A 10,273-nucleotide genomic window follows, 5' to 3' on the forward strand; every position below is an offset into this window, starting at 1 on the left:
TTTTACAGCTTTTATTTCTTTGAGCACAGATTAAATTAAAATCAGGATAATTAAGCGCATGATACACTTTGGCCTAGTTTCATGGTCTTGGCAAAACAATTACCTTTGAAAAATTGCTTAGTCCACTAGCGCTAAACTGCTTTTTCTATATTGATGAACTAAGAATTGCACTGGGGAAGTCAAGTTAGATGTGAGAGGTTGTGTGAATTCATTTAAATCAAAGACAAAACTGCGTGAGTCATGAGTAAAACTCGCTTTCATCTGCTTCTGCAATAGTGCGTCGATTAATGGTAATCCCTAAATATTAACTTAAATTCATAATTACTCTGTGTTAAATCTGATTAATGAGTGATCAAAGGCAGAAAGTCAGGATCACAGAGCCTGAAAATTTGCTTGAGTCACTGCAGCTTGTAAACCCACTATCTATCATGTGATTTCTACAACAACCTTCTAGCCATTTAAAATTGGTTTATGAACACACAAGTGCATCACAAAACTGTATCAATACATGATGTGGTAATTGCACCATTTAACTGCTGGCAATCCTAAGACCATAAAACAAATGTTTTCTTATTCCGATTTTCTGTTTGGATGAACAGACACAATGCATCTACTGAGCGATGATCACCACTGTGTCTATCTTACAGTGTCTTCTTGCAGATATCATCTTTAAAGTTAACATAATACTTGGTCAGCTGCAAAAGTTCATGATTTATTCAAGCTCTCAGACTAATAATGTTGATGATCAGGCAAAGTGGAAGTGTCTGGCTGTGCAGACAGCAACAGACGGTGTATTGAGGCTTTCCTCATTTAGGTTGTAAATACATGTGTAAGAGGTTTATGGAAATGTGTGTTAAGACGTCGTTGTTTTAACAATATTTTAAAAATATACACTTATTAAGCACAATAATGAAAAAAAAAATTACTGTGCCTAAAAATCTATAATTTCAGTTTATAATCTATAATAACAAAAGCAAGCAGGATTATATTTGACCTTTGTACCTGTGAAGAGACCTGCTCAGCTTATCTAGTGAGAAATCTAGTGCTAGAATTTCTTTCTACATTCATTTACATGCCACATCACACAGATTCTAGAGTTACTGCTCCATAATTAAGATCTCCCAACATTTTTAACTGGGTACTGCCAAGTGCAATGTCAGAAACATTAAGTGTGTCTCAATTTGTGTACTTTGTGAGTAGTTTGTTCACACTGAAAATTTCAACAATATAAAAGTACACTTCAAATACAAATTAACTAGCATTAAAGGGGGGGTGAAATGCTATTTCATGCATACTGAGTTTTTACACTGTTAAAGAGTTGGATTCCCATGCTAAACATGGACAAAGTTTCAAAAATTAAGTTGTACGTTTGAAGGAGTATTTTTGTTCCAAAAAAACCTCTTCCGGTTTGTCACAAGTTTCGGAAAGTTTTTTTCGAGTATGACTCTGTGTGACGTTAGATGGAGCGGAATTTCCTTATATTTTCCTTCGTTTATTTCTTAAGGGTAATGCAGTCCCAACGAAAAAGGGTCACGATCGTGTGTTGGAACCGTATGCGGTGAGTAAAACTGCTTCAAATATCTCTGTGTTGTTAACTTAGCTATCAGCGCGTAAGCACATCAAGTAAACAACATGCGATGTTGGCATCAAACTGCACTTTCCACATGTACAGCTTAAAAAAAAAAAAAAAAAAAAGACGACATCAAGTGGAACTTAGTCATTTTCCAAAACCGCTGAGCAAATATATACAGTTTCAGTACATACCACATAGAGAAGCCTTTGCTGATGCTGCTCTTGTTAAATATCAGCCTCTGGATCTGTGTCACAGCTTCCAGACGCTCTCAACACAAAAGCCTACTGGCGCTCATGATTCTTTAGCTCCGCCCACACGTCACGCCTCTAGGCGCTCGTGTTTTTCCGGGAAAAATCGGTACAGACTTTATTTCTCTTATGAATATAATAATAATAAAGACTTTTTGGAGTTATGAAGGATGCAGTACTACTCTATAGGTACTCAAGATTAACAGGATATTGAGTGAAAACGAGCATTTCACCCTCCCTTTAATAAATCCCAGAAGTGTACTCATCTGTACACTACATAATGCATAATTTATAATGCATCATTCAAGACAAATTTTTCTAAAAACCAAAATTACAATGCTCCAATGTAAACTACACATTTAAAGCAACTGTATGTAGTTTTTTTTTTTGTGTTGTGAGTTTAGAGCCTCCTACAGACGAGTAGAATTCACTGCTGTAAAAATAGCACTAGCTGTACAAGACTACACACATTTGGCAGACGCTTTTCTCAAAAGCAACTTTGAGTGCATTCAGGCTATACCTTTTTTACCTAACGTGTGCTCTCTGGGAATCGAAGCCACAACCTTTTGCGCTGCTAACACAATGCTCTACCACTGAGCCACAGGAACCATATTCCAAAAATATATAGCAGTAATAAAGCCAAATTCAGCAGCTATGCCTTAATGCTAGGTTAACAAATAATAGATTTTTACATACTGACATCTGAACCTAATACATGACTGAAAAACCATACATATATACGTGCCACAGGAACTTTATCAATTCTATAGCAAGAGAGTAAAGTAGAACATGAGATTACATAACACGGCTGTACTTTTAAAGTGAGGAGTTACGTAAAGCCCTCTTTTGAGCATTTTGGAGCTGCAAAATATATTCTACTGGAGAGCTGGAGAGACACGTAGCAAACCCCATACTCAAACCAATTAACTGAAGCTGGGATGAAGGCCCCTATGATGGAATGCATAATGGCGTAAATGATTTTAATAATATAATATATATATATTTAAAAGACACAATGAACTTCCTTTAGGAAATTGCCATCATATTTGGTAAGCATGAGTGAGCCAGGCAAGGTCTGATGATGCCACCAACACCACTGTGTTGTTTCAGTGCAATGCATGCTAATGACATGCAAATGCAGTGAGGAAAAACCTTCCATGGATCACCCGTATTAGCCATGGTCTCTGTTTTCTGGTTTAATCCACGATGCACCGTACTGTTCTGCCCCGGCTCCTGATTAACACTGCCCTCAAATGCAACATTTATGCACAATCAAGTTCCTGTAACAACATTTCCGAAAAGGATGACTCATTTTAACACTTATTCCCACCCAGTTAAACTGGATCCTTTGGATTATGAAGGTCACTCATTTCTGTAGAGCGTTGTCTCCGACAGCCGTTTTTGTGTCGCTTATGCCCCAAGTGGCAGATTTGATGGATTAGCCAACTCTTCTCAAAAGGTATGAAGACAGTGACACCCAATCCCTGTCAAAGACCGCTCAATATCAGCAAACTGTGTGTTTACAAGGACACAAGACACTACCACACAAAGACAAGCCCGCTGTCTGTCTCTGACACACACACACACACACACACACATCGGATCCCCAGACTCTCATTCCAAACTCTATAACCTTTCACAATCTGTTCTGGCCAGCCAGAGTTCACCTGTTACCCACAATTTCAGCTGAAAAGCGTGTATATTTACACATTATACAAAGACTGATCATCTAAGGCTCCATAAACAGTTTAATCATCCCAGATTCTCTCATACAAGATTTTCCAAGAATACAAGCATAAATGAGTCCACGGAAATGATTCAGTGAATGTAAACGATTCAAATGATGCATGACTCACCATTCGTGTTGACTGCCAAACGTTCCTTCTGCATCCAATGCACATGGATACTGATCTTCAAAACCCTAAAACAGAAGCACAATGGAAAGTGTAAGCGGGTACATTTATTTGTGCATAACAGATCACTGACATAATCAAATATCAAACATTATTATTTTGTGCAACAGAACCAAATTTAGCACGGCAAACTTCAGGGATGAAAAACACTAGTACAAAAAAAATATATATATATATATAAATATATATATATATATATATATATATATATATATATATATATATATATATATATATATATATATATATATATCATAATACACACCTCTCTCATCAATAACTTCAAACTTCTGAAATATAATAAAATATAAATGATTGATAAAAAAAAACCTTTATACACTTAAAAATTAGAAATGTTGCACTGCAAAATAACTTAAATAAAATAAGTATAAGTACTAATATATATAAAGAAAGTATTACAGTGAATACATAATGCTAAATTAACACTGAAACTCAATGGACATAATGAGTTCAAGTTTATATTGGAGTATGCTAGTACGTCAAAATGTTCTATAAACATTTCTAGAAACTGTAAAAAGACTGTCCAGTAGAAATAAGACATAATTCTGTCATTTTTATTGGGAGTCAATATAGGAGCGCTGTTGAAATTCAACTGCCTAGGTCCATCTGAACCCTCTGACATGATCCCATACGTTCAGTTTATGTACAAAAGCCCTGGTCATAATGTTATGAAGTCAAAGTTCTGTTTCAATTTGCCTGTTTCAGTTCGATTTCACCTCAGATAAGAAAAAGTCAAAGTACGATGTATGTTGAACATGGACAGAAGGGAGGTGGGATGGATCTGGAGGGGATTGGTCAGTCAGCATGGACAGAAACCTTATAAACCGTCTCAACATCCTTGAGATCTGCCTTGCTGAAGTGGAGGGAAAGAAAACAATCCGGCTCGTCTCATATTTCAGCCATGAGTGGGTGTCCTTATTTTCAGAAGAAATTTGTGTAAGCTTTCAACATATTTAGATCATTGAAATTATGCAATGATACTCTCAAAGCCACAATTCTTCAAGATCATGTTTCTGCCATATCTGAAATCAGAAGACAAAATGAAATGTTTATTTGCTGTTGATGCATTTGATGAAAATACAGGTCAAGCAGTAAGCAGCATCTGAAAGAAGATGAGAATGATGATTCTCAGACTGGAGTTAATAAGGCCAGCAAAGGAGGTATTATGTACGGTGACTATCTGCAGGTAAACTACACATTAGCTCATGCTTATTAATGATATATTTTTAATAAGCATAAAGCATAGCTTCTCCTAAAATAGTTCATGATTAATTGGCCGGCAGCCCTGGAATCTCAAGTTTATTATAATGGTCTGTATGTTCTTCCTTAGTTGCCAAATTAATTAACACTGGGGAATGCATGCATTTCAGATTTTAATGGCAAATAGTGAACTACTTCGTTTTATGTTCTAATTTAAAAAATGGTAATTTCAGACTTTTTTTTGGCTTGCTTTCCATGAAACAAAAAATGTTCTCTCATCCCCAGCTGGATAAAATAGTGACATCTCAGGTGCTTCAAAGTGAGCTGAAGGGAAACAAGATCCATGACGAACATCTGTTCATCGTCACACATCAAGGTGAGCCAAACAAACGCTAAACAGCCTTCGGGCAAATCAGTCTTAGCCTCTCTCCAATGAACGCTCCAAAAACACGACACATTTCCCTGTTTAAGAAAGCTGAAAGTTGACAAGTTTCACCGCAGACAAAAATAGCTAAGATTAACTCAAAAACAACATATAGCTGAACAAAACCGGTGTTCTGTAACTGATTTAACATCACAATCAAGCATACCACAGCATTACTCAAACTCATGCTCATAACACGTACACAAATAAATACACGCTGAAATGTAACAACTTCCATGACCTTGGAGTTCAGTGGCACTGCACCTCAGCACATTTACACTGCAATGTAATGACTTTTCACATGTAACCTGAGGAAATGATTAACTCATTCCATGCATTGCAGCATATGAACTGTGGTTTAAACAAGTTCTGTGGGAGCTGGACTCAGTGAGAGAAATCTTCATCAGTGGACATGTGAGTATCCTCAAACATGAAGACTCGAGAACAGCTGCAGTTAACAGCTTTAGCTCCCTAACTTGAATGGGCCTGCTTTGAATCAGTGTAACACGATTAAGATTTAATAAGTCACCTATTAAAAATTGGTTAAAGACCATTTTTTAGGAGAATGTTCCATCTAATGAAGGTTCAAGGCTGACAGGGCACAAAGAAGAGATTAGCGAGAGATGATAAATGGTTTTCATAAAAATCTCTAAATAAAACACCAATTCAGACAGAACCAGGGCAATTATCTGAATGTGATTATCTTTTATTTTGTGCTTTTCTGCATTAGCATTCAAAAGTACGGCTGGTAGGATTTTTTTGTAAGAAGTCTCTTATGTTCGCTAAAGCTGTAATATTGTGAAATATCATTAAAAATTGAAAATAAATGCTTTCTGTTTTAATATATATTATGGTAAAGGCTGAATTTCCAGCAGTCATTCCTCCAGTCTTCAGTATTAATCAATGTAATATGCCAATTTATGCTCAAGAAACATTTATTATTATTATCAACAACACTGAAAACAGTTGGGCTTCGTAATATTACCGTGGAAAAAGTTATATTTTTTTTTTCAGGATTCTTTGATGAATAGAAAGTTCAAAAGAATGGTACAAAAATCTTTTTTAACCTTGTAAATGTCATTATTTCGTCATTGTTGAATACAACTATTAAAATGTTTAAAAACTAGTGTTTTGTTTTTTATATTACTTCTCATTTTTTAAGGATATTTGGGATTCTTGTCAAAGCGCCACATATGCATGCTTCTAAACCTAATTAAAAAAAAATCAGTTCATTTATTGTTTGGGGGCTTTCAGGACAAAGATGAACAGCCCAAACCTTCAGTTTTCTGATGTACGTAGTTCAGTTCAAAGAAAGGATGTGCTCTGCAGCTTGAGGCTGCCACCTTCAGTCTACTTTAAGACACTTCTCTAGTTAATGTCATGTGTCAGGGACATTATAAAGACTGCTGGAAATGAGTCTAAGTGTACTTCATATTTTCTCAGGTACGTGACGAGCGAAACATGCTCAAGGTCAACACTCGCATCCACAGGATTGTGATGATCTTCAGATTGCTGCTTGACCAGTTCGCTGTTCTGGAAACCATGACTGCCTTAGACTTCTATGACTTCAGGTAAGGTGGATATATTTCTCATTAATTCGATTTCTAACAGTTTTTTTTCTTTTCTTTTTTTTTTTTTTTAAGTCTCACTGCCAAACAACTGCTGAAAACAAGTATTACATTTCCTGTGCAAACTTGCTGTTGGAAATGTGCTAACACTCAAGAGATTGGAGATAGCTAACTTAGTAAACAAGCATTAGATGGCACTAATTTGTTAAATCAAAATCAATGGCAGTGTTTAGCATAATTGCATTTAGCTCGATTGACCTGCGTTTTTCTGTGTGTGTGTGTGTGTGTGTGTGCGCGCACAGGGAATATCTCTCACCTGCTTCAGGCTTCCAGAGTCTGCAGTTTCGATTGTTGGAAAACAAGATTGGGGTCCCACACAACCAGAGGGTCCCCTACAACAGAAGGCATTATCGGGACAATTTCCGTGACCGGGAAAGTGAGCTGCTCCTCCATTCAGAGCAGGAGCCCACGCTGCTGCAGCTAGTGGAGGTAAACCTGAGGGAAATGACATTATAAGATGAAATATTAGCTGTGAAGTCATGAATACTGTATTAATCAATGAAATTCAGCGCGAGAACCATAACTTACTGGATTTCATTGCAGGTTATTGGTATTCAGAGAGGAATAGGTTATGTAGCCAATTTATATATCAAGTCAGGATTCATCTAACAGACGGCAAGCTGCCGATTAACATTTCTCATAAGCACTCTCAATACTTTCCAGCAATGGCTGGAGAGAACGCCCGGCTTGGAGGAAGATGGCTTTCATTTTTGGGGGAAACTGGAAAGCAGTATTTTTGAGGGGTTCAGGAAAGAGAAGGAAAAAATAGAGGTATGTGGAGGATCCCTGGATAATTCTGTGGCATGCTTACGTCAGTGACAACTCTTGTTTCCTCTTAATAGAAAAAACCAGCCTCCGAGATGAAAGAGGAGATGATGGCCGAGCTCAGTAAGCAGAGAGATATTTTCTTATCGCTCTTTGATGAGAAAAGACATGATCACTTAGTAAGCACAGGTCAGCAAAGCTCTCGAGACGCTGCAGAGATAAAGTGTCAAGTGACACATCCTTTGGTACAAGTGAATATCTTCTGTCTGTGCAGGTCAGAGGAAGCTGTCTTATAAAGCACTGCAAGGAGCACTGATGATCTACTTCTACAGGTACATCTACATCTATCTGCAGGACCACCTGCTCATTTAATCACCAAATCAGTTCAAACATGCTGTTCTAGGACTCAACAAGGCTTCCTTAAAATAAAAAATAAATAAAAAAAAAGAACAGAGATAATGGTAGTATTGTGAAATATTTGTAAATTTTAAATAACTGTTTTCTATTTAAATATATAGCCATCAGCCATTTCTCCAGTCTTCAGTGTCATGATCCTTCAGAAATCTTTCTAATACTGATCTGTTCTTCCAAGAAACATGTCTTATCATCAATTGTGAAATAATTCTCAGGGTTCTTTGATGAAAGTTCAAAAGAACATAATTTTCCTACTGTACAAATCTTTTGGAACAATATAGGCTACGTTTTTTAACTGTCGCTTTCGACCAATTTAAAGTGCCACTATTATGGAAATGTAATGAAAATTACATATTTTGGTTTTGGGAGTCCCCAACAACAGGTCGACATACATGCCAGGTCAAAAAACACATTCATTGTCTTATAATATGCATTTGTTTTTTGTACCTTCTTTGATCAAAGACGTCCAAACGATTCTTTTAACGACTCATTTTCTCAATCCCTTTCTTTGCCTGTCGCTAATCTGCGGTGATTGGTCTCAATTTCATTATATTATGCCTGTAATGCTGATAAAGCAACGTTTGTGAGCCAGTGCTGCTTTGTGTACAGCGTTACCAGGGAAACCGCTATTTTACCGCTCTAAAAAGCAGCACTTAGTGGCAAAGAATGAACTTGCATTTGCATTCAGACCAACGCTAAAAGACCAACAAGTGGGCGGACAATATGCTAATGTTTTATGTTGACGTCAACATGATACGGCCTGGGATTCCTTTTATATATATATATATATATATATATATATATATATATATATATATATATATATGTGTGTGTGTGTGTGTGTGTGTGTGTGTGTGCGTGTGTGTGTGAGTGTGTGTGTTAAAAATATGTAGAACTGTATTTTGAAATTAACATTAACCAGGATAACTGTTCATGTTATTGGTATTCCTGTAGTGTTGGAAACTTACATATTTGAAAACCAACCCAAGTCACATTTGACTATCTTGTCTGAAAGATGCTACAAAACATTACCTTAATATTTATAAATATAGCTTTAAATTCAGATTTAATATGACACTTCTTGATATATGTCATGGTACTGAATGATACTTGCCATTTATTTACTATTTACACGATACTCCACTCAAAAGAATACCATGGTACTTTTCCTGAAAAGGTTTTCTGAAAGCTCATTTGTAACTCAACTTATTGCCATCTGCTCTCAGGGAGGAGCCTCGATTTCAGGTTCCTTTCCAGCTCCTGACATCTCTGATGGACATCGACACCCTCATGACAAAATGGAGATGTATGTGACACCACTGAAAGCACAAAGCATCAGAACAACAAATAAACCTGACCTAAAACACCCTGTGGGGCAAAGCCTATTAGGAGTGTCAACAACACTGAATAAAAGATAACACTTGCATATCAATTTTACTTCCTGAATAATTTATAGCAGGAATTTTCCCCTAGACAACCATGTGTGTATGGTGCACAGAATGATTGGCAGTAAAGACGGCACGGGTGGCTCATCAGGCTATCAGTACCTGCGCTCCACTGTCAGGTAGGCCAGATAATCTGGGACAAACCCAGCCTTCAGATGAAACGCTCATAATTCATGCATTTGTTGGAATTATCCATGTGAAACACAATGCTGGAAAGATGTGAATTGGCAGCAATATTCCTTCTACTAAACAAAAACCACTTTAAAACAAGAACAGGATGTATTGATAGCCCTTATGTATGTTTTGCCAGTGATCGCTACAAGGTGTTTGTGGATCTGTTTAACCTGGCCACCTTCCTGGTCCCGAGAGAGTGGGTTCCCAAGCTGGACCCGAGTGAGCACCGCTTCCTGTACATGGCCGAATGCTGCGACAGCTCCTACTGCAGCAGCAGCAGCGATGACTCAGACTAAACAGATGGAGGGATGAGGAAAGGAGGTATACAGAAGAAGAAAAACGCTTCCCATCACCAAGATTTATGCCACCAAAAACTTTTTAAATGACAGAATAAGAGGATACAAAGTTGTGCTGATTTAACAGAAGTTCTAGAATATGAATTGAAAAGATTTGAATATGAAAAGTCAA

At 37.0% G+C, this 10,273-nt stretch overlaps 1 protein-coding gene across 1 annotated transcript; it reads left to right on the plus strand.

Annotated features, from left to right (window-relative positions):
- Positions 1-4,604: 4,604 nt before the first annotated feature.
- LOC127971841 (tryptophan 2,3-dioxygenase A-like) lies at positions 4,605-10,263 on the plus strand. The gene is made up of 12 exons (XM_052575092.1): positions 4,605-4,691; positions 4,839-4,941; positions 5,241-5,331; positions 5,723-5,793; positions 6,823-6,950; positions 7,250-7,436; positions 7,671-7,778; positions 7,850-7,961; positions 8,047-8,104; positions 9,413-9,492; positions 9,660-9,750; positions 9,942-10,263. Exons 1-12 carry the CDS (start codon positions 4,657-4,659, stop codon positions 10,099-10,101), a joined length of 1,224 nt encoding a protein of 407 aa, XP_052431052.1. The 5' UTR covers positions 4,605-4,656; the 3' UTR covers positions 10,102-10,263.
- The last annotated feature ends 10 nt before the right edge of the window (positions 10,264-10,273 follow it).

Source organism: Carassius gibelio, chromosome B14, assembly GCF_023724105.1.
Source record: "Carassius gibelio isolate Cgi1373 ecotype wild population from Czech Republic chromosome B14, carGib1.2-hapl.c, whole genome shotgun sequence".
NCBI classification, from domain to species: domain Eukaryota; kingdom Metazoa; phylum Chordata; class Actinopteri; order Cypriniformes; family Cyprinidae; genus Carassius; species Carassius gibelio.

Excerpts from the sequence above, each read along its gene's own strand:
- LOC127971841 (XM_052575092.1), top strand. The coding sequence starts at position 4,657 with ATGAGTGGGTGTCCTTATTTTCAGAAGAAATTTGT. Across the intron at positions 5,332-5,722 it reads GTTCATCGTCACACATCAAG|CATATGAACTGTGGTTTAAA; the intron begins GTGAGCCAAACA and ends CATGCATTGCAG. Across the intron at positions 9,751-9,941 it reads TACCTGCGCTCCACTGTCAG|TGATCGCTACAAGGTGTTTG; the intron begins GTAGGCCAGATA and ends ATGTTTTGCCAG.